Source organism: Aythya marila (genome assembly GCF_965140915.1).
Source record: "Aythya marila genome assembly, chromosome: 1".
NCBI lineage: Eukaryota > Metazoa > Chordata > Aves > Anseriformes > Anatidae > Aythya > Aythya marila.
Window position 1 is genome coordinate 130,763,818 of NC_139042.1, and position 24,927 is coordinate 130,788,744.

The following is a 24,927-nucleotide window of genomic DNA, read 5'->3' on the forward strand; positions in this document are numbered from 1 at the left end:
TCAGTGAATCTTTGCTCCTCCCCATGTCATTGCTGTTGCCAGTTGCTGCCTTGGGGAGGTTGCTTGCCATGTTTACAAGCTGTTCAGAGGAAAATGAAGTATCACTGGGAAAAAGAACAAGAAGAAAAAAAAAGGAAAAAAAAAAAAGATAGGAAAGGTTTCTGGTAGAACAAGGATTACAGGAGCTTCATAGCAGGGCCCTGAAACTTTGAAATGTAGGAACTTGCCATGATAAAACAGACGATAAGCGGCAGTATGAAGTTTGGCTATTTCTTTCAAGTGATGGTATTGAACAGACAGCAGAATGTGGAATGAGAAAATGTCTTCCACCTGACTGCAGGCCAGACACTGAAGTACTGTAAGGCACCATGAATTTAGTGTATTTATACCAACAGACATTTTACTTATATCCCTCCTCTCCACTCAAGTGTACCTTCATTTTCAGGTGCTCTGATGTTCTTGCACTGGTTTTTAAAGGTGATGGGCATTAAATGGGAGAGGCAATTGACACTGGAGGTGATACAACTCATTTCTGTAATTCAGAAATGATCTATAGGGATCATTGACTACATGGGATCTACTCCCTCATTGTAGCTGTCTGAGCCTCTTAGGCAGTGTATAGCTGACTGAGAAAACAGCTGAGCTAAGCAGAGAGGTATCAATCTACAAATCAATCTACAACCTACTAATAAGCAATGAAACCTTAGAGATGCCACTCATTTTGAAGACTCACAAAGCTGTCCAGCTAACTTCTGCCTGGTCAGAAAGCTTTGGCAGCAGGCTTGGGGAAGGGCTTTTAATCCAAAGCTTGGCAAAGGCACAAGGGCAAAGAGTTTGAGGTTGAGGGAAGGGGAGGGAAAGAAGAATTTAATACTTCATCCTTTTGTGTATGAGTGTGTAATGTGTTGTAATATAACAACTTTGCTCTCGGCAGGCATGAAGCCAGGTTTAAACAACGTATGCTGGAACTAACGGATACGAACAACATTGCCTACTTATTTCTATCGGCTGCCAACAGATGGCTGGAGGTCAGGACGGTACGTTCAGTTTAGTCCCAGCCATGATTTTGAAACCTTGGAAGCAAACAGAGATTTTGCATGATGCAGAAGAGAAGATAACAAGAATAAATCTCGCGATGAGATTATACACACTGTTACTTAAAATAGATTGGGATTGTTTATGTTAAGCACATAGGGGTTTTTAAGCTTTCTTGGCCATGAATAAGAAAATATGAGTCTCCCTCATCTTTTGCTGTTGTGATGTCTACTGTCTGAAGAGACTGCAAGAACAAACATTTACATAACTTGAAATAAGGTTTCTCTACTACTGTCTGCAGACCTGTCCCTGCAGCAGCTATTTTCAAAGCATAGCATGGCTTTTAAGTAATTTTGTGAACTGTCATAAATCTGCCAGGGCTGTTTCAGGCATCGTGAAGCTCCCTGAGATGTCTCCCCAACAACAGGTTTAATCCCACAGCTGTAATTTAGAGCCCCTATTTGCACAGCCCTTACTGTGTGTAATGTACAGGACTGTTTAATATCACAAAACATAGCAGAGCTAGGCTTCAACTTAAAAACAGTAGGCCACAACACAGCCAGTACCAGTGAGACAGGCTTCTGGATTTTATAGGGGCTCTCCAGTGACAGCATGTGAGGAACTTCCCTGATGTGCATGAGGGGCAAGCAAAATCACTGTGATTTCCTTATTCATCTGACGTGAAAAGAGCAGAGAATGAACAGAGCTGTGACCTGATTTTGCTAGACACAAATAGTAACATACACAACTAATCCTCACATCAGGGGCATTATTCCAACCTTCACTTTGTGGTACACTGCTAAATTAACAAAGCTATGCTTCATTTCTTATGGTGGCATGTCTTTCCCTTGTGCATGAAGCGTTCAGCATGTGAGATCAAGCTGAACTTGCATTCACACCAAAGACAGAAAAATAACAGAGCCTCATCAAGTCCTGAAATAAGCTGTGGCAATGCCCATTAATGTCTCAGTCTCAGACTTGCTTACATGCAGAATGAATTTGATCCAAGAATATGCATTGCTTCATCATCACATTAGAAATAATGTGGTCTTGCCAAGGAATAGTTCATTTAGCTTTACCTAACAGTGCAGTGGTACTAATACCACTCAAAACTTAGGAGAGTTTAATAGCAGCTGTGAAGTCCTGTCCCAGCTGCTCATGGAGATCCAAGAGCACTGTGCTTCTGTTTCCCAGTAGTTAGGTTAGAGTCTGTCATCTGCTCATCAACACTTCTTACAGAGAGATGAACTAGGCAACCCTTGTTTCAAATCTCAGAGGGAAAGACTCCAGGAAGGACATTATCAAACAGGAGGGAAAAAAAATAGATGGAAAATGCTAACCCTGTAATCCAAAGTAAATATAATGCAGGGAACAGTAAGAGAGTGGGAACGCCAGCAGTCCCATGAATCAGGCACCTTGACAACTACAAGACCACACATATCTGGCATTCACTTCAAAACAGAGATACACATCAAGGAGATTGGTTCAAGCTCCTGCAGAGGATATGAGAAGTCAGATCTGTCCAATACAATCTCCACAGCAATTTCTGCAAGAGCAAGGCTTACTAGCCCAAATGCAGCCCTATAACTACATTGCTCTACTGCTTTCAGCTACTGCTACCAACATCAACATGGTGTTTCACTGCAATCTGTGAGTGTATAGCAGGCTTAGAGATGTCTTCCCCATGCACAGTGTTCCATTGCACAATGCTTTATGCATCATGCTTTATTGCAGACACTTTATGTCTGTCTGCCTACAAAATGTGTGCATTAACTGTAGAAGTCCTACTAGAATCTTTTCATGGACATTGTGAAGTCAGCATTACTTCTGTTTTGAAAGGTAAACCCATGTTTGAGAAGACATGGAAGTGGAGAGGAATAGACTTGATTTGTTTTAGTAGTAGTAAATAAGGGTGTCAATGTTATGCTATTCTTATGTTTTTCTTCACACACTTAATAGATTTTTTTATACCTCCACTTTTGGGTGTAGCTACACTGAGATGCCCCAGCCCAACTGTATTTGAAGAAAATACTGGACTGTTTCACTTGTGTCCAGCAAAGTCCAAGAGTATTTCAGTTTGGGCACCAAAAGTCCTGACCTTTTCCAGGAAAAACAACCCAGAAGTAAGGACTAGGTGCCATTATAGAAGTAACTCTCAGTAAACTGAATGTGCTGTGAGACTGAAGAAATTTTCTTGGTGCTGCATTTTAATGTTGTCTAGAATCTTTCTTTCTCCCTCTGTCTCATTTTAGGATTACCTCGGTGCCTGCATAGTTCTTACTGCAGCTGTCACTTCCATCACTGAAGGGCCTAACTCGGGGCTTGTGGGGCTAGGTCTCCTGTACGCTCTGACGGTATGTACCAAAGCAGAGGAACTTTCAGACCAATTATCAAGTTTATGGTAGTTTTAAAAATACATATACATGATTATCTTCCAGCTTTCTTAATCTTGAAGAAAAAAAAAAAAATCTTGCAAATAATGGATTCAAGCCAAAGTTGAGAGAGTTCAGGACAACTTGGACTTGCTTCAGGTTTTATGAGCCAATTAAAAAAACACAGCCATTCCCAGGCCCCGAGTGCTCCCAAGCAGAGCAGAAAAATTAAAAATGCGTAAGAGAACCTGCTGTGCACTCTGTTTTGAACAGCGCAGTGTTGGTTGCTCCTGTATACAGCAAAACCTGCCAGAAACTGCTATCCCACAGACTGTCATAACCTGGGTAATGTTTAACCAATGGCTGATAGAATCATTGCTGAAGAAGAACAAATGCCATTTCTGCTTTGGAGGGAATCTGCTCAAACACCCAATATTCTCCATCCAAATCTGGATGGATTTGGGGATTGAGACCTTTAAGGTTGGTAGGCGTGGCCCATCATGACAAGTAGCAACTGGAAATCAGAGAAGATGGGGTTAGGAAAGACAAGATTTTGATGGCACAATAGCCAATTAATTTTAACTCTTATCATTAACAGTGAGCTATTTGAGACGAGTCACAAAGGTGGAACGGTGTTTTAGTGTAGTAGGCTGTAAGACAGGATGAGAGAGCATCATGGGCATAGACTGAGTACTATCATCATTGAGAACAAAAATATTGCTAAATTCACCAAGAGAGTGGGGATAAAAGCACGATGAGGATAGTCGCAAGGAGAATTTTTGAAATCATGTCTGGAGTGGCACAAAGCTGGCTGCTTTAGGCACTGGTACAAGGAAGGTGGTGTCCTCTAGAGGATACGGGTATGGGTCTAACACTGAGATTTGGCTTTAAGCATAAATGCTGGTGAGCCTATGGTTGCAACAGAAGATTCTCAGCAGCTGTCTTAGGGTGGCCTTAGATCCCCTTCAAGCCACTGTTGCAGCACTTTGAGCATCTGCCAGCAACTGAGAATCAGTCCCAGACTTTCAGCTTCACTCTGAAAACATTCCTGGTAATCCTGCTTCATTAGCAGAGATCTGGAAGCGCCAAGATGTCTGCATCAGCTTTGGCTACTTTGTATTTAGTCTGCATTTGCAAACAGATCATTAGTGCAAGTTAGCTGTTCACTCAAGTCTGGTGTAGCAGATGAAGAGATGCTCCAGTTAAAAAGTGGTTACCTGTCTCTCCCCTCCCTCATAACAACATTAGTGAAACATTGGATGCAGTTGGATGATTGCCTGCATCTCCTGACAGGTTTTTGTGTCATTTCTCTTTGGAGCTAAGAGAAGGCTGATGTTTGGACCTGGATGAGAGCAAACTGTTTGCACCAACATGATGTTTACTATAGACATTCAGAAGCTTATTCTCTCCCCTTGTATAAACCCTCCCAATTCTGTTTCACAACTGAGATAAAGGCTGAAACAATGGGCAGAGCCTTTGGGATACCAGGCTCTTTTATCAAATCTGCTAGAGCTATGACTGCAGATAAATTTCTGAATCAAAAGCTGGACACAGAAGATGTGTATTTCTGACCAATAAAGAAAGTACTTCACACTACCCTGAGAATAACTCCTTATCATTAGGGCAAGCAACTAAATCATCTAAATCGACCAAAACAAATATTGTTGACTCTGAGTGAAAAATATTTACTGTATGCCTGTTGCATCTGTATTAGGTAAGTGGTAAAGAAGTGAATCTGAGTGATTTATTCATAATAAACATCTGTCAGATTCATCAATCTCTGGCAAATAAATGACAAAATCATTCTCTCGCTATGTTAGCATATAGAATGTTCTCCGTAAGTGAGGTTTATACACCCTTATTCAGGTTTCTAAAGCTGCTCAATTTCTAAAGGTGCTTGTCAATCAACAGTACCTAATAAGATTATTTTTGTTGTTGTTGTTGTTGTTTGTTTGTTTGTTTTTGTTTTTTAATTAGCACCTAAACAGACTTAGGAACATAAGTTTAGGAAATGGCTATACAGTTTTCAGCCTTAAATAGTCTTGACTAGGGATAAGCTTCCCTAAGTTACTGGGTATTGTTTGACAACTAGTTATCAGTAGTTACTTACTACAAGTAATACCTTTTTGATTACAAATGGGAATAAAAACTAAGAAGGAAATATCATTGAGCTGATAGTATATTTTTTCTCATATATTGCTATGATAAAGGAACACACATTTTCCACTGAGATAAATGGATTATGTAAATATGCACAGAAAGAAGCAGAATTGAAATGCCCATAAAATTCTTTTCAATGTATTTGCAAATAGTGAACTTTCTTAATCTTTAGTCTGTCTTTGAAAGATTATAAATTGCCATATTCCCAAATGGCATTACCAATTTTGATTTCTTCTGTGTTGTGTGTTTAAAGAAGGTGTCTTTCAGTACTGCTTACTTGGGAACAAGAGATTTCCCTAATCAATCACATCTACAGACTCTGGGTATAACCTCTTTCAAAAAAAAAAAAAAAAAAAAAAGAGTATACTGTGTGCTAAATTACTATGTCACAGTTGTTTGCATTGGAGTATGACAAGCCTGTTATGTGTTTGATGCTGTTCCACTGAGTTTAGGACTGTTGCAATGCCAGTAACAGATCCACGGTGCTGGGTCAGGCCAAAGACTTTCGCAAATTTATCTGAGTTTTATTCACAAACAGATAGATGCACAGACCTGAACCCTGTCCTTGTTTTCTTTTTGTAATGTAGATAACAAACTATTTGAACTGGGTGGTGAGAAATCTGGCTGATTTGGAGGTGCAGATGGGTGCAGTAAAAAAAGTACACAGCTTCCTGAACATGGAGTCGGAGAACTATGATGGCTACTTGGGTATTGCACTCTAAACTTTTTTGTTCGTTGATTTTTGTTGTTGTTGTTCTTCTAGAGGATTGTTAAAGCAAGGTAGACTTGGTCATGCAAAATTTATAGGTCTCCTTGTTATGTAGGAACTCCCACTGATTTGACTAACAAGGATAGCCAAAAGCAGCCATGAGATATGTAGCCTGTACTAGCCAACAGGAAAAAAAAAAAAAAAAAAGAGGAAGAGGAAGGAAGAGGAAGAAGAAGAAGAAGAAGAAGAAGAAGATGAAGGAGAAGAAGAGGAAGAGGAAGAGGAAGAAGAAGGAGAAGAAAAAGGAAGAGAAGGAGGAGGTGGAGGAGGAGGAGGAGAAGAAGAAACCTATCAAAATGTAGATAAGAATTAAAAATGCATTAACAGTCACATGCTTCAAATGTGGGATTTTTGTAGCCCCCATTTGCTGCAAGACAGAGGTATGATGGCAGTCAAACCTCAGTCAGACCTCAGCAACTCTTCCCTGAACTGTATGCTGCTCTTTGTACTGCTGCTGTTTTATTCAAATTAGCTTTGACTGGTATTTTGCAAGTGCTAGCAGTGCAGAGATGAAGAAGCTTACAGGTCAGAAAGCCTCCTTGGAAAGCCAGGCTCCTATTCTGAAGACAAAACCTGACTGCATATTTGTAAATCAGGATGACATATGAGCTGTGATAATGTCAACAGCTCAAGTTGTAAAGCAGTAACAACATCCTTCCTTGCACTGTCCTTCCTCTGCTGGTTACTGACTTCAGAAGATGTTAACACTCCGCTGACCTTTTCTGCCCTCTTTGCTTCTCCCCATTTCATTGCTAAGAGCCCCTTAGGCATTTACCCTCTCGTCTTATGTGTCAAGATCTGGCAGCTAAGTGCTAACGTGCTCTGAGACGGTTCTCAGCTCCCCTGCAAAACAATCTGAACGCCAACCTAGCAGAGGGCGCACCCTTAGCCTATGTCCTTTTGGCATGGCCTAGGTTTCTCAAGTGGCTTCATGAAGACTCCCAGGAAGGAGGGAGGGGAAAGGGAAATGTCATAAAAAGTGGCCCTTTGATAGCATGTTTTGTTTTATTGTGACTATTCCAGACTCTTCTCAAGTCCCAAAAGACTGGCCTCAAGAGGGGGAAATCAAGATTGAAAATTTGTGTGTGAGATATGAAAACAACTTGAAGCCTGTTCTCAAACATGTTAAGGCCTATATTAAACCAGGACAAAAGGTACTGTATAATTGCATATGGTCCTCATTCTGGAGCAGATCCTTCCTTATTGTGTTTTCTTTTCTAAGGTAGCAGAAGAACAAGAATAACAATTTGCAGTGACATCCGCATACATTGATGGTCCTCTCTGAGGTCCCTAGCCATGGGTCTAGAAACACCCTGATGATATCACTTTATTGGCTGGGATCAGTTTTTCTTCTGAGACTCCCATCTCTTTCCGTGTCCATCCCCCTTGCTTAGAGCGAGCATAGGTGGCAGATGAGATTAGATGAACATCAAAAAGGAGATGAGTGAACACTCAAGAACATCTCACATTTCAGCATGTAGTGTCATTGGAGTCCAGGACAAAAAAATTACAAAATTTTTAAAATCTTCCTGGAACAGATGTTTCTAAAGATTATTTAGCAAAAGGGAACTATTTTGTTCCAACATTTTTGACTGAATATCCCAACATTCCTGAAATTCTATTTTTTTTTTTATGTTAAATTTCAGCTACTGAAATCATTATAAAATGCTCAAATAAAAGTAATATTAAATTGCACATTACCCCACTGATCAATTCAATAAGATGAAATAAAATTCTACATGAACCAAAAAAATATATTTTTCCCTTGGTTAAAATTGCATTTATTGCAATATTAATATTGCAGAAATTTTGTTTTCCACTGTATGAATTGTGATGCATACATGCAAACTCATTGCATGTAAATGAGAAACACCATAAGGTCTCACTGTGAAGTAAATAATACTCTTTTTTATCAAGCTGTAAATAGCTAGCTTTTACGATGTGATTGCTAAGGTTGTTTCTTGGGACAGGTAGGAATCTCTATCACATGTTCCATGAGCTCTTCAGTGTACACGTGAAGCAGCTTCACCTTTCACTTAAGGTTTCCTCTCCAGGTCTCTGAAATTTCAGCACTGCACAAGCCATATGGAGAAATTAAGCAGGTTTTCTTTTTTCTTTTCTTTATTTTATTTTATTTTATTTTATTTTATTTTATTTTATTTTATTTTATTTTATTTTATTTTGAGATTAGATATCATCTGTAGCAGCTGAAATACCACTTTAAATAGGTTTTAAAATATGTTTGTTTGTTTGTTTGTTTCTGTTATTACCTTCTGCCTGGAGTTTGGAGCAGGGTAATGATCTCTTCCTAATACTTCTTAGCATCAGTGAAAGCCCAATGCTTTTGTTTTCATTTTACAAGTCTTTTCTGATGCACAGATCAAAAGGAGTCTGCCACTGGCCATTGGGAAGGACCTTTATTCTCACCAGTAGGGCAGTCCAGTCCAGCTTTCCTGAAGGACTGCAAGTCTGACTTACAGCTTCCTTTTATAAGGAACATCTTTACATGTTTTCTTTTGCAGGTTGGGATCTGTGGTCGCACTGGCAGTGGCAAGTCATCCCTATCTTTGGCGTTCTTCAGAATGGTGGACATATTTGATGGTTAGTTTTCACTGGAGTCTGTTGTCACTCCTGACCTGCTCCCCCTTATGTCTTCAGAAGACACTATATTGATAATTTATATCCTGGCTTGGAAGACACTTGGTTTGAATGGGGCTTGTTATACCTGATTCTTCAAAGTACAAAGTGTCCTATAGTGAGTAGCATTTGGTTCTTCCAGGAAATGTTGCACACAGATTATGCTTGTAAATTTTATTCATTTATTTATTTATTTGGCATTGACAAAACAATATACCATTTTTGAGGTAGGAGGAAAAAATATGCAAGTCTGGAGTCTCAAAATTTCTCACTAAAGAATGACTGTATTAACTTATGATAAGTGTCATAATATTAGCAGAATAGAAACTGGAACTTGACAAGCCCATTCTCTTGATAATTATTTTTATTTTATTGTGTTTTCCCACAACTACAGCAGAAACTGACTAAGGGTTTTGGATACCTTTTACTATGTTTTCACTCCTGCAGCATTTCACTCTCTTAGCTCATTGGAATGAACTAGTGTGCAGCAATACACACCCTGGCATTTATAATAAATATACATGTGAACTGTTGTACAAATATGGAAAACTACCGATCTTTTTGTTACAAAGATTTCTGTTTCTAGATTGGTTGTTGTGCATTAAATGTTTGCTAGGGAAACCCCAGTAGGATGTGCGAAGATAAGTAAATCTGATGCAGCTAATACTTGCTTTTGTTGTGGTTCTGTGCCTATATGTATATATGGTTTCTGATTCATGACTGAGGTTCCTGGATATGTAAGTAGTGCAAACAGTTTTATTTCTGCTCAGCTTTCGGTTTCCTTCTACTTTAATCTTCTTTCTATATCGTTTCTTTGTCTGTTCCTTCTGTATCCCTGATTTTTCCCTATGGGAATTCCTCAGCTTTTTCTAATTGAGCTTAGTTTATCCTTTGTGCATAACCATCTCTCTCTCAGCAAAAACCGTATTTGGACTGTAAGCTGATCCACTTCTGGGTGGGGTCCTGGCTCTAAAAAAAGATTATTTAACAAGATTACAAGTAACTTCAGTGAAGCCAAGAGTTCATTCAAGGTATCCATCTTGCTTCCTTATGTCTGTGTTACTTCTTAAAAATTTTATTTATTCCATATTCCATGTTCTCACTTTCTTCTTCAGTCTTTAATGTTTTCCCTTTCTTGTCCTCTCTTCAAACCATCTCTTTCTTTTGTCTTGCTTGAACGCCCTCATTACTTTCTTGGTTTCCCAACTCCTCTTTACTTAACTTTTTCCCGCAATGATATTATCTCATCTGCTCTTTTCTTTTCCTTGAGCACCCTGGCTTCTATCAAAAATATCTTACCTTGTTTCCAAGGCATGACATATTAATTTTTCTCTCATTAGTCCACCTCATATTCTTCTAACCTTCTCTTATGTCCTCATTCATGCTTGAGTTCATGCAACCACTGTTGTCTCATGCTGAAGTCTTATGAGCTGATTCAGCCTTTATGAAAGTCTGGAAATAATTGAGCTTTGCATTCCACAGATGAAATCTTGGTTCCTCTGAACTTCCGAGAAAAGCATGAGCATGTTAGTCTGGCTAGGTGGGAATTGGGTCTTTCATTGGAATAGGCCCTCATATTGTAACCTACAAAATGGAAAGTCATTAAAATTGGAAATGATTGAAGGGTCATGCACACAGAGCTTTGAATATCCATTTACTTGCCAGTTCATGGTTAGGTTCTCCCTGTTTGAGAACTAATGAACATTAAGTAGGTACTTTCCAGGACTGGGTGCAGTCACACCATGAAGTAATCCACAGGGAAAAGGCAGAGTTGAGCCTGATGAAAACACCTCTTATAATATCCTCATCCAGTTTACGCTGGCCCATCCCTTCCACATGTGAAGAGGGAAGCTTCTGTGTCCAGGGAAAGTCATTGGATTCACTAGTTCCTGGCTTTTCTTTGAGGATCGAAGGGAAGAGATTTCTGTTGCCCTTCCAGCTCTTCAACTTACAGAGTAGCCATCCATGGTTCCTCTTATACGTTTCCTCCACCTTCCTCAACTGGACATCTACAGTTCCAACAACTAGCACATCATGAATCAGATTTTCAGATGAGATCCATATGCTCATTAACCTGGAGTAGTGACTAGGAATGGAAAAATCTTCTTGCTTTACCAAGTATCCCAGCTGTACCAGCAACTTCTTGTACAGGAATGAACTACTAGTTTAAGGAATGATTAATGTGACCACTTCCAGTAATCTTATGCTAGAAGAACAGTATATGGCTAATTCACAACCAAATATTTAAATGAAATTGATATGTAAGAACTGCCATGAATAGTATTAAAATGCTTGCAGTATGACATCCTTTTTTTTTTTTTTCCTGATCTGCCTCTTGTTAAAAAGTTAGTGCTATCCCATTCCCTCTGGAGTTACAAGATTTTTGGCTCCTGATGCATTATTGATTGTAGAAACATATATTATGAAAAAGAAGTGAGCATATCTGAAATTAAAGATCTTCTGCTACTGTTAGAGTCAAGGGGAATAGAGAAAGGTACAGAACATGACCTAACTGCATAAGTTGCTCCCGTTCTTCTTGATCTGTTTGGCTGTAAACCTTAGGTTGCCCCAAAATAAATTATCTTTCAAGTGCTATTATTAATCATGTAGCATAGGAGCCACACATTTCCTTGGGGAGGTGTGTGGGTGGGGAGCAGACAGAAAGGCAACAACATCACTAATAAACTAGATTCCCTCTGGCTTGTGTTAATGCATACATGCACCTTCTCCATGTTTATATAACAATGCTGAGAGAATGCAGAAGCAAGCTGTTTCATCATCTGGAGTCCAGCACAAAGGATCTGCTTTATCTTTCTGCCTGCTATCTGCAAATCACATTTTGTGCAATTCTCTCACATCTTCTGTATGTTGTTTTAAACAGGGAGGATAGTGATCGACGGAATAGACATCAGCAAGTTGCCTCTTCATACTCTTCGTTCCCGACTCTCCATTATCCTCCAAGATCCAATACTGTTCAGCGGTTCCATCCGGTAGGTGTAAGCAGACTGGGGGTGAAGAAAAGCATTGCATGGCGTGTTTGTGATGGTTACTGTGGACAGGAAAGGATGGAAATGGGAATGAACATTCCCAGCTCACTCCAGTGTGTCCACACAGTCTGTCCAAGAGAAATCAATTGAGATACACTGTGCCAAATTGTTCCGTTACAGAAGACCTGAATGAACTGCAATTGTAGTGACAAGACTCCTGCTCTGTTTTTCTTTGCAGATTTAATTTGGATCCAGAATGCAAGTGCACTGATGATAGACTCTGGGAAGCTTTGGAGATTGCTCAGCTGAAGAACATGGTCAAATCATTGCCAGGAGGCCTTGGTATGTCCAAGTAGCCAGGAATGTAGGCCAATAAAGTCATTCTACATGAATGAGCATGGACTTATATAGATAGATACATGGGATCTTACACACTGAACCATCATGTTGACAGGCATCTTATGAATATACTGTCTCCATGACAGAGAAAATATTGTTAGTAAAAAGCTGGAGAGTAGTCTTGTTTTCCACTTATTTCAGAGAAAAATGTGGCACTTCAGCATCACAGAGGGGTGACCTATCATTTAAGAGTTTTAAAAGAGCAGATTTACCTCTGCTCCTTCAGCAGAACCTGGCTTGGCCAGCAGAGTTGTTGCTCTTGTTGAGAACACTGACAGAGCATTTACCTTATTGTTTGAGATTTGGTTCATGAAGGAAGCTCACCTAATTCCTACCATATTGTGTATTTCATATTACTAAGATACAATCCTGCAGCCTACCAGATTTAACTATTTTTGCCAGCTGTTTGCTTAATGATATGTTGATCCTTTCCCAAGATGTGCTCATTTTTCTTGGTATCTCTCTATGCCAGTGTTCAGTCAATATTATTCTTACTAGATTTTACAGGGATCTTGCTTGATGCAGGAACAGTGCACAAGCAGAGCTTTCATGATGACCACTCAAAATAACTGCATCCTGATTGTAAGAACATACATTCAACTTAATTGATTTTATTACAGATGCAATGGTAACAGAAGGAGGAGAGAACTTCAGTGTAGGGCAAAGACAGCTTTTCTGCCTGGCCCGAGCCTTTGTTCGCAAGAGTAGCATTCTCATCATGGATGAAGCCACAGCATCTATTGACATGGCCACAGTGAGTATAGCAATTTATACCATTGATGCATGGATCTACTAGGAGAAGAGGCGTCATTGTCCCCAAAATGTAAGCTATGAGATCTAGTTAGAAAAGAAAACTGACAGAATTTTTTCTTTTGTCTTGTGTTTAGTTTCAATTATTTATGTTGCATTTTGGGGGTCGATGCCTGCAGTGAGGGGCAAAAAAAACAACACAGATTAAATATTTTAGAGCATCCCTACATTTCACCTGTGTCATTTCATTACTAAGAGTCTGATGTGCGGATGGAAGATGGTGTGGAATATGACCCTGTCTTTTTGATGTTTGAAGATACATAACAAAGTAGAATAAAGAAGGATGAAATAACTGAAGTAAGTCTTTTACTTTGGTAGGAAAACATTTTGCAGAAAGTTGTGATGACTGCCTTTGCAGACCGTACAGTTGTAACAATAGCGGTAAGTATTGACACCCACAGATGCTCTGTCCTCATTTCTTAAGCAGTTATTCTTGCCTTTCAACATATAAACATCATAATGAAAACAACATAAAAGTAAAACCCAAGGTCAGAATATTCCCAAACTAAAACACTGAGATCTGAAGAAAGACTTTATAGGAAACTTCAGCATATAGATTGTCTCAAAAAAAAAAATTGCAGTTATTCTCATTAACAAATTTAAACTGAATCCATGGGTCAAACCATTATTGAAAGTTGCTTTAAAATCTAGATTTGAATTTTGCCTCTAAAGTTCATGCATGTATGGCATCTAAAACCATGGCACAAATTTATAAAAGGAGCTGAAATTCCAAAAGATTCAAAAGATCTCTCAGGTCAGATGGTCTTTTCTCTTTTAGAATAATAATTTTTTTAAAAGGTTGGTTTTAGAATAAAGATTTTAAAAATTAGAATCAGCAGGGATTGCTCAAAAATTAATATCTCTTCAACTAAATGTTTCTGACATTTTTTCCTGTTTTTTCCTGCCATTTCTAGTGACACAGAACATAACAAATATCTGTGCAAGTATGCACAGGTATGTGCATACATGTACATACATAAACACACACACAGAGGATACCTTTTAGATAAATTCTACCTTGTGATTGTAGGCTTACTCAGAAAGCAGACATTTTATCCAAGAGATAAATATGTTTCAACAGATGTTTCTTCACCGTGTCTAGAATCGAGTCCTGTGGTTAGAGATTAGAGTTATGATTCCTGGACTCTGGTTTCAAGTCTGTCAGTGGTAGTTGATGTCAGACAAATGACTTATCCCAGGGTACTTTACAACAGGCTCTAAGATTACTGGATAAATAAGTGCTGAAGATGCTAGCAGTAAGCATATTCCCCTCCAGTTAAATGTCATTCGATTTTTTAGTATTGTTCTTCACTCTGGAATCTCACTTTTCCCTTGCTTTTTGAAACTTCATGTCTCAAAATGGCACATATTAATATTTAGCTTTCCTCACACAGCTGGCTTCATTTCCTTCCTTTCTTTACTCATATATGATCTTTCCTTCACCCACCTGTTTTTCTTTTCTTTTTTCCAGCATCGTGTATCTCACATCTTGGATGCCAATATTGTCCTAGTCCTTTCTGAGGGCTCTCTAGTTGAATGTGACACTGCCTCAAACTTACTCCTCAAAGAGGATGGCCTGTTCACCACTTTGGTGAAGACTCACAAATAGACTCTCTCAGTCCACACTGTTCACAAGACTTCTGGCTCTATGGTAGTTATTTTTTACCTCTTTAGTTCCCTTTCATTCTGCTTCCTTTCTACTGCACAACATCTGAGATGACAGTGCAAGAAGGAGTTTATTGTGTGGTTCCTGGGTTTATTTAATTTTGTCAATATTTATACTAATTAGATTTATCTAAAGCCTAGACATGCAACTAACATTGATTCTATGACGTGAAAGAAATCCACCCCATAAAGTAATCCCTGACCTTCAGCCTATACAATGAAATGTCTCATTTTTAGAGCTAGTCATGTCTATATCTGACTGGCTATATTCACAAAGCATTGCAACCAAACTCTACCTGGTTTCATTCCTGTTATATAGGACTAAACTATTCCCTTCAGCAGACACCAATTTAATCACAGAGGGAGCTAAATGATTTGCAGAAGGAGACAATTTAGGAATTCCCTAAGATGTATGCAGTGTGTACAGACAATGTACGAAAACCGAGGATTGGAGCAGGACGATAAGCCACCTTGACTATACAGGCATACTCAGGATGTTTCTTCATATTTCCTTAAGGGGAAGACGTATTTCAGTGATGCCGTGGGATTTATTCCAACAGCTGTGTTGTCCATAAAGGCAATTAGCTGACTGAAAGTGAAGTGCGTGCATGCATAAGTATTTTCAGGCTTGGTGCCAGAGGCTGTAAAATATTTTGAGATCTCTTCAGATTAAAGATATAGTACAAGGACCTACTCCAAATACCACTGTAAACAAGGACAGCCATTCACCAACTTCATAGGCCTTGGATTAGGCCCATTAATGAACTGCAATGAAAACTATCAAAATGAAAACATCTGTATGTGTTTTTTGTTTCTTTTTATGGCAGCATCGGGTTCACACTATTCTAACTGCAGACCTGGTCATCGTCATGAAACGAGGGAACATTTTAGAATATGATACACCTGAGAACCTGCTTTCTCAAGAAGATGGCATCTTTGCTTCATTTGTCCGGGCAGACATGTGAAGAATCACACGATGTATGTTAATAGCTTATTTTTAAACAACTCAAATGCAAATACTTTATATTCAATGTAACATCACTTTAACCTTTTTTTCAGAGCTTTTTTTTTCTTTACACGTCCATCTTTCAAAATAATAAAACCCATTACAATACATGTATGCCTCAAAGAAATAAAAGTATCACTTAATTAAAAATCCATTAAACTTCACAAACACAAACACGCAGGCAGAAAGTTTTTATTTCCTGGAAATCCAACATTTTTCTTAGACATTTTAAGTGACCTTATTTTCTTTTATAGACAACAAAATAATGCACTGTTCTTACAAACTGCATATGTTATTCTGGAAGCAAGAATCAAATCGTGCAGTTTGTCAAGGAAGCTAGAGACTCCCAGAAGCATTCAGTCCCCAGAGAGGAAAATTAAAAAACAACAAATCCAAACCCATAACACTTGGGGCAATCTTCTGCATTCCAAAGGGATAAACTTTGCTCTTCAAGTTGTAGTAGAGGAGCAGTGAATGAGGGAAAGGAATTTCATCAGAAATAAGGAAATTCTTCCTGTCCTTCGTGTTAGTTCATACACCGTAGTTAGTACAGCACTATTTTTTCAGTGCAATGATGACTTATCCCTACAGCCAGTTCCTAAATCTGTATTCATTCTGCAGACTTTTTTGAATCGAAGACCCCTATTTTTGAATCAAATCACCCTATAATTATGCATGCTTTGATAGGTTTATAGAAGAATACATTTTGTACAGTATCATAAGACTTCATATTAAAATTAATCTGAATTTATCTGAACTTGCTATTAGTCAATCTTTTAAACATTTCCACTAAAATATTCTATTTAAAATGGCATTTAATTAGACAACCACTAAATGTGTTATATGTCTTTAGCCCTTCACATTATTTTTTATGCTAGAACAACCTGTCTTTTCCTTTGCACATTTCTGAATTATCCATAAATCAGATCTTGTCCAAGACGACGTGATTTTCAAATGATTCCTTCAAGATTTTAGGTGCACTTAGATATATATTTACCTCACACATGTTTGAAAAGGTTGCCTGCACTTGGCTAATGCATATGGCTAGATTCTGAACTGTGATAACTGCGCAATGAGCAATGAACCCCCTCTAGAAGGGGTTTAATAGACATATTTTCAAAGGCAGAGTTTGAGACATCAGTTTCACTAGTAGTATTCAATGTGATTCTTATTCATCTATTTTTATAGACAATTTTTATATTTTATATATAAATATATTTTGACTGGCTGAGGGAGTTGGGGTTGTTCAGCCTGGAAAAGAGAAGGATACAGGAAGACCTTGTAGTGGACATTCCAGTACCTAAAGGAGGCCTACAGGAAAGCTGGGGAAGGACTCTTTGTCAGGGTGTGTAGTGAGAGGACAAGGAGTAATGGCTTTGGACTAAAAGAAGGAAGGTTTAGATTAGATATTAGAAAGAAATTCATCACTCAGAGAGAGGGTGGTGAGGCACCGGAACAGGTTGCCAAGAGAAGCTGTGGACGCCCCGTCCCTGGAGGTGTTCAAGGCCAGGTTGGATGGGGTTTTGGGCAACCTGGTCTAGTGGAAAGCATCTCTGCACATGGCAGAGGGTTGGAATTAGATGATCTTTAAAGCCCCTCTCAATTTAACCCATTCTGTCATTCTATGGTTCTGTAAGATTGAGGATGAACAAGAAGTGCAGTTATGCCTATTTCTAGTGTAAAGAAAAGAACATGAGACAATAATTGCTCCCCTTGGCCTCCAAAACTAGGACTTGAAATTGGAATTGTATTTAGTCTACTATTGTAAAAATGATACAATGGTTTATGTTTTTTGTTTGTTTGTTTGTTTGTTTGTTTTTGTGTGCGTGTGTGTGTTTTGGTTGGTTGGTTTTTGTTTGTTTGTTTGTTTTGTTTTTGGTCAGTGATATGGGTCTTGGTTTGGTTTGGTTTGGTTTGGTTTTCCCATCTTAACTATTGGAAATACAAGCTTTGTGGCACAACTAAACAAAAAAAATCAGCCTTGAAAATTTTAATAAGGGAAGCATCGTGATTTCCCTGTCTACTGCTGTGAAAAGTTTTTGCTCTTTTCCCAATTAATACTCTCTGCTGAACCCTGTCATACAAAGAAAATAATAAAAAAAAATAAAGCAGATGTTTACAGCATGTTTTTATATAGATTTCAGAGCCAAAAGGCCAGAAATATTCTTGGTTTAATTTCATTGTATTCAGTGAAAAGCTAACTGGATTCATTGCTGTCAGACTCAGACAGTGTGAAGATGAAGTACAAATAACTTCACCTGTGTATCTTTGATGATGTCCTGATTTATGTTAAGAGGTACCGATGCTATCATTGAAATCCTGTTTCCTGTTAAGCCACATTAAGTGGCTGTAGAAGAACTAAGATTTGTTAGGCATCCTAAAGAACTTAAAAGGGGCCAACAGTTAGCACCTCTTTCCTCTTACATTTGTTCCAAACACATCACAGAAGTAAGAAGACTGTTCTTTGCTCATCCATTCCTCCAGAGGTATACAGTGTAATAAACACTGCTATTTCAATATGTAGAAAAGAAAATACGTTGTGGGCTGAGTATAGTCTACCAGCATGCTTGATTCATTTTGCTGAAGGAATGCAGGAGTACTGCATGGAGTTCAGGAGTTACGCAACTGTGGTCAAAGTGTTTGGTAATCATTGGAGCATATCCTCTAGCAAGTTTAAATGCACGGTTTGGTTTCTCAAGCAATTAATCCTGCTCAATACACACAGATTCCAAGAGACAAAGCACACAGATTGCCATAGATCTGTCAGATCTTGCATTTTAGTCACCATGCCTATGTTACATACTCAGCAATGGAATAGGTTGAACTTTTGCTTTGAAGAAGGGTGTTCCCAACAGTCTTTTGAAACAAAGTTCTCTTGATTATATGTAAAGGTCTTAACTGAGGCCCCTTTAGGAGCAGTTTTCTTAGGCTGTTGACCCTACATGTACAAGGAAGCATCAACCTAGAGATTTGGTTTCTTTGACTCTTGCCACACTCCCACCTCTGGTGTCACTCCTCAGCCCTTCCTCTCTTGCCACAGCCTCCTTGCTTTTTTTCCTCCCTCAGCACCTCTGTATATCATACCCTCTTTGAGGTTCATGTTTGTATTCCTGAGTGCTCCCTACTCTGCCTGTGGCCTCCCACTCCTTGATTTTACTCTGTGTTCTCTGCTGTATTCCCTCTCTGACACAGCTTTGCTCTCTCCTCCTTCCCCTGCTTTTCTCTAGTTTGCTATCCTTACACCCCTCCTCTTCAGGGGACACATACTCTAGTGTGATCATGATTTGGATTTTTTCCCCAAAAGCAGTAACTAAATAAGCCTTCATTATTGCAAAATTATACTCTAGAAATACCAAGTTCCTCCTTTTACAAAGGAGCTTTGAATGCAAACACTGGCCACATGTATATTTTTTTTACCTATGGATAGAGGAAAATCACCTCTTGTGAGACTTCTGAAATTAAGTTTCTCATCTCATCTGTCATTTTTTTTCTCTGTCAAGTATTTTTCTGGAATGTTTGAAGTAAAATAGAAGGAGTAAGGTCCCTTTTTGCCAATGCAGCTGTTTGTGGATCCACAACTGTGTTCCTCAACCTTTGAGCTGCAACCAGTGTATTGTCTTTCCTTTTCCCTGTATTGGCTGGCACAAATGGCTTTGTGCCCTTTTTGTATGTGACCTTTCACCATACTAGTAACAGCTAACCTCTCATTACTGCTTCACCAGCAATGCCCCATACAAATGTTGTGTTAATTTCTGAGCCAAAATGTTCATGTGCCATGAATCCCATTGCAGGGGTTTTAAGTTGTGTTTGAGCTCAGTATCCCCATTGTGATAGTGTCAGTAGAAATCCATTCTAAAATAGCTAGTGAAACCACATAGCTACTAGTTAAAATCTCTCTGGAGCAATGATTCTCCCATAAAATGTGTTAAAAAGCAAAAATGAATTAGTCAGATTTGCTATTTTATATCCTCAAGCAGTACCTTTTGAAAGCCTAATTTAAAACCACAATAAGTTTTGTAAACTCTCTGATATGAATTCAGTGATGTCATGTGAGGAGTTCTTTGGTTTCTTTGGAAATAAATCCTTTCAGAGGCAAAACAGAGTAATAATAATAAAAAAAAAAGGCGGAAAACAAAACTGTAAATCAAATTCTTCATTGCCATGCAAACATCCCAATCATTTCCACATTGTTTTTTTACTGCTCTGTTTTTTCTCCACCAGAACTGACCTCTGTGTAGAATTGTGGGGAAAGACTACCAGGTTCTCAAATTATCAAAAAATTATTATGAGGCAGAAGTTCCCTGACTTACAATTCAGTGATGTGCTGATGCTCTTTTGGCAGGACAGCTTAGAGTATTGGCTTATATGAAGCTATGAAGTTCAGAGAAGCTTCCAAATATAATTCTTCAAGAGAAGAGAGATTTCTAGAAAAGTCTTAAACAATTTCCTACACAGTTATTAATTATCCACCATTGATAGAATCTGTCTGGTGTTAGACACTACTCATGCAAACATAACAGACATTCCTGGCAGGAGTTTTTTATTCCTCTAATAAAACAAGCCACATTCTTAACAGACTATAAACAAACATTTATTGCAAAATAACTGTTTTATTAATAAGAAATAGTTTCTATTTAGTGTATTGACACTCACCATGTGCAAGAAGTCTTAATTCATTTTCATTGAATATGGAGATTTCCATCCTATGAATTACTCTATAATAATGTAGCATTCAGCTCAAATGTTACCATGTTGCAAATTTCACCACCTGGTGATTCTTGATTGAAGATTCCAATTCTTGAAATTCTTGGTGATTTCAATTCTTGAAAATTGATTCTTGTGTATGCGTATTAGTCATTTTTACAAATGAATACTTTGCATAGTTGCACATCCTCAGAATAGAAGGTATAAATAAGTAACAAACAGTGACAGCTAGAACTGCCCATGCGTGTCTCAGCTATTCCCATGACATTTCTTAACTCTCCCTTCAGGGTTTGCTGGCTGTACCAGCTTACATCTGAAAACATCACTTAAACATCCAGTAAAATATTTAACCATGTAACCAAGGAACTAATGCACCTCAGTGTAAATTACATGGTCCAGAACCACTGTCCTTCAGTATCACAGTTACAGATGCTCCAAAGCCGCATATTCTTTGAAATGCATAAAGTTATAGACTGATGGTTGACAGTTATGTGTGTTTATAGCATACTAGCTAGATTTGGCCCTTACTCTTTCAGCAATATCAGCTATGAGTATTAGACTACTCCATCAGAGGGGGGAGCCTTAAGTTGTGAGAGGCTCTTTGTACCACAGATTTTCACAGCTGAATCATTTGGGTTTGGGGCCATCTATTGGGGCCACTGTAGCATCTGAGACCAGAGGGTTCAGAGCTGCCAATTATTCCGTGATATGATCTGAAGATGAGAGGTAGTGTTTATCTTCCATCAATGGCATATGTTAATTTAACTCTCACTCTGCAGCCAGCAGAGAGAGCTGTTATATCAATCACTTGTAACCAAAGCGACCTGGAAGCACAGAGATGGAGATACAAAAAAAATCCATACCTCTATGGAATTTTATGGAGACGAAAATGAATTATGCTACTCTGATGCTGAAGACAGCCACAAACCTTCTGGCTCCAGCTACACAGGAGGAATAGGAGAATTTGGACAAGGACATCAATGAAAAAACCTTTGATACCTGGCTCTGTTTCTCCAGATCCCTCCAGAAGTAAAGGAGAAAAGAATTGTCCAAGCCCTAGCAACAGGGGTGTGTACCCTCTTCTAACTTCTGGTTCTCCAAAGTTCTGGCACAGAAAAAGGAGACAGAGGCTGTTCTGCCACAGTCAGCACTTTGCTACCTTAGGCATCTTTGCCTGTCCCTAGAGCCAACTAGGGACAAGCAACTGCCCTATCAAGGGATAGGGCATGAAGGTTTTGTGACAGTCTCTATAGTGCTGAGACTCAGCAATGTGCAGCCTTTGGTTTTCAACCTTCACTGTTGAGATTTGGAAAGAAACAAACACAATGCTAAAATAAAAGACAAAGGCAGGGAGATGGGTAAGTAATGTGGGGTGGCAAGAAGTCTCGGTGGGTTTTGCACACAGACATAGTACAATGTGGTTGCCTCTAGAGGGAAATGAGGCTGAGAGTGAGTATAAGGTAAATCCTGGAGCACAAGGCGTTTCTTTCATCTACCCCCTTCTTGGCTCAGGCATGTCTCTGGAGCAGAGGTGGAGTACAGGAAGCAGAGGCTAAAAGATGCTGGATTTCATAAATCAGATCACTCTAGGAATCACATGGTTTGGGCATGATAATCCCTCTCCTCTCCCTCCTCCTCCCCCCTCTCTGCTGACTCTGCAGGAGCCCCAGCCCAAAAGGGATCTCCCTGCACCATTTCCCTAAGACCATGCCCTCTGTCATGGATGCATGCTGGTGGCCTTCATGCTGATTCTCTGGAGCACCAGGGGGCAGCCCTCCAAGTATGGTAGCACTTCCTAGGAGAGGCCATGGGAGCCAGCAGGGCCAGGGGAGCTCATGTTGTTTTGCAAGCAGTGGTAGGGGCCCAGCTCTGGGCAGGTTTGGCTGGAGTACCACTGCCCATCCCAGGACACATTCCTACGCAAGCAGACTTGGCCCCTGTTTCCTTGGTGTAGGAAGAAGCATGAAAGAGGCATGTGCTATCACTTGTTCCATAAAATCTTGTGTCAAAACTCCCTGGAGCCTCTCTGCCACTGCAGTGACAAAGAAAGCCAAAAGAAATGACTATTTATCCAAAAAGTGGCTAAGATCTCAACAACGTGTATCATTTCCAAACCAGACAGTCTTAATGTAGATCAGTGCCTCTGCCAGCAAACCCACAGGACATATATAGACTCTACTATGTAACTTAGCAATAATGGATGAGGGGCATGAGTTACATGTATTTTGATGATAAAGACTATTTTTGTCCTGCTGCTCTTGCATGAAACAGAAAAGAAAAAAGAAAAATTGTTTCAGGGTAACAGGCGCCCTTAGTTTGCAGTTTCTGCTCTTTCATGTTTGATGGATCTACTGCCAGTTCAGCTGGGGAAGAGTTCATCCATGCTGTCCGTATAGGGCTTATCAGCTTTGTGTCTTTGTGGAAGCCTTGTGCTGAGTGCCTGACATCTCTGTCTGCCTGAAAAGTCATCCTATCTCTAAGCTAAGATTAGAATTTCAAACAAAACTTATTATGAAGCAGGATTTTCTGAAAGGACTGGGCACAGATATAATGTGGAAATTTAAGATTCATGCCTAAAAACATTATTTAATACTTTTTAGGTAGGCATAATTGTGAAGTGATATTTGCCATAATATCAGTAACTCTTGTGAGTGGAGAGCAAATGAATCAGCAAAAAGGGAGAAGCATAATGGGCTGGAATAAACCTGGACCCAAACCTGTCATCAATTCTGATTATTTTTTTTCTGCTGTACAGGATGTGTTCACAGTACTCAGACACTATGTTCTTAACAAAAAGGGCTAGGAGACATTTGGGGAGATTTTCCCAGCTATTACTTAAATCTCAGACTTTCATGTGCATGTGGCAACCAAGCAAGTATTTAAAAGGGCAAAGGGGAACATTTTTGGTAGCTGTCACTCTCTGGAACATATTCATGTACTGGAGCTTGGGGAAGTGTGTGCTGTGCTAAAAATCATGTCTCATATTATTGAACCAGGAATGGTTCTTGTTAGTAGTGCTCCTGACCTTCACATGCCAACAGTTGCAGCCCAGCAAGCTTCCTCAAAGCTGATCTCAGGTATAAGAGTGGAGGGAAGCATCCCTTTCTGTGAGGGGGAAGCTCTTCCAATATTGAGTAGGCAGAGATGGAAAGATGGGATTTACAAGCATTTTTCTTCCAGTGTATAATGATGGGGAAAATGATCGATAACTTCGGTGTAGTCACACTGGGGTTACACCAAGACTATCTGTGTTTGAAGGGACCCCTTCCTATCCCAGCTATGCACAGTGCTCCATACATGGTGAGGAAGTGGGGCACCCTCACGTGGTGCTCCACCATGGTGAGGAAGCCCCCAGCAGTTCATGGGAAACAAGAGGGGCTGGGAGGTAGCAGGGGACTCTGACTGCAAGGCAGTTCCTGTTCCACCTGACCAGCTTTTGGAAGGTTCCTCCTCAGAACCCCATCAGCAGATGGGGCAAGGGGCACACCAGCAGACAAAGTGGCTTGGCATGGTGAGAAAGATCGGAGACTAAACACAGAAGCAGTGGTGGGTTTTGCTTTAAGGTGGCAAGTAAATAAAAGCGGCATCACCTGGTATTTACATGTCTGCATTTATAAAGCTATGGATGTCAATAATAACCTTAGGGAAAACTAGAACTGGTTGCATGGCATGAGTTGTGTCAAAAGCAAAATAATAATATGCAAGGATCTTCTGCAAAAGGAGGGGGGTTTGCATGCAATTTCCTGCCAGCTCTGTATGTTTTTTGAAACACAGCTAGTGACCATACTGGGGAAACATCAGTCTTGTTTCTAGCCCTAGCATGGAACAAAAGCTTCATGGGGCTAGAAGGGGGAAAAGGGAAGGGAGAGGAAAAAGGAAAGGTGATTTTTTGCATGTGTACTAAATCAGCTGTTTCCAACAGTTACACCCAAGTGAGATGCTCTTTTGGAGGCTGCATCAAATGAATGAGTCAGACCCTCATGACCAGCCTCTGCCACTCCATCTGTAGCAGAATAACCTCCCAGGCTCTCCCATGCTAGCCCATCGATTTCCACAGTGGGCAGCAATGCCGATCCTGCAGATACACACAGAAGTGACTTGCTGGGCTTGTACTCAAGCCTGGTTACAATCCAAAGTAATTGATTTAGAACCTGATTTTTCACACTGAAGCAGGTCATCTGCCTGGAGTTAATTTCCTACAAAAATGTTTAGTTAGTTGCCTAATATGACCGTGGCTTTGAGTCTGTCTCTTTTCTGACTACTGGATACTTGGTATTAGAAAGGATACTGCTAGAAAAGTTTCCAGGAATCACTCATCTATTTAAACTTGAGCACATGCATGTGTTTGACAGGATGGATATCTTCAAGCTGAGGATTACATTG

General features: G+C 39.5%; 1 protein-coding gene across 8 annotated transcripts in view; it reads left to right on the forward strand.

Moving 5' to 3' along the window:
* Nucleotides 1-17,909, forward strand: part of ABCC9 (ATP binding cassette subfamily C member 9) — a 78,019-nt gene extending 60,110 nt beyond the window's left edge. For 6 of the 8 annotated variants that reach the window (XM_082754825.1, XM_082754831.1, XM_082754832.1 and 3 more), the window contains 10 exons: nucleotides 935-1,037; nucleotides 3,288-3,389; nucleotides 6,155-6,275; nucleotides 7,360-7,490; nucleotides 8,859-8,937; nucleotides 11,855-11,963; nucleotides 12,199-12,302; nucleotides 12,980-13,113; nucleotides 13,488-13,550; nucleotides 15,662-17,909. In XM_082754825.1, the coding sequence (XP_082610951.1) occupies nucleotides 935-1,037; nucleotides 3,288-3,389; nucleotides 6,155-6,275; nucleotides 7,360-7,490; nucleotides 8,859-8,937; nucleotides 11,855-11,963; nucleotides 12,199-12,302; nucleotides 12,980-13,113; nucleotides 13,488-13,550; nucleotides 15,662-15,799 (1,084 nt within the window). In that variant the 3' untranslated portion in view covers nucleotides 15,800-17,909. Of the gene's footprint in view, nucleotides 1-934; nucleotides 1,038-3,287; nucleotides 3,390-6,154; nucleotides 6,276-7,359; nucleotides 7,491-8,858; nucleotides 8,938-11,854; nucleotides 11,964-12,198; nucleotides 12,303-12,979; nucleotides 13,114-13,487; nucleotides 13,551-14,640; nucleotides 14,821-15,661 lie in introns of all 8 variants that reach the window. The other 2 variants (XM_082754827.1, XM_082754830.1) reach the window with 1 other exon arrangement.
* Nucleotides 17,910-24,927: the final 7,018 nt, after the last annotated feature.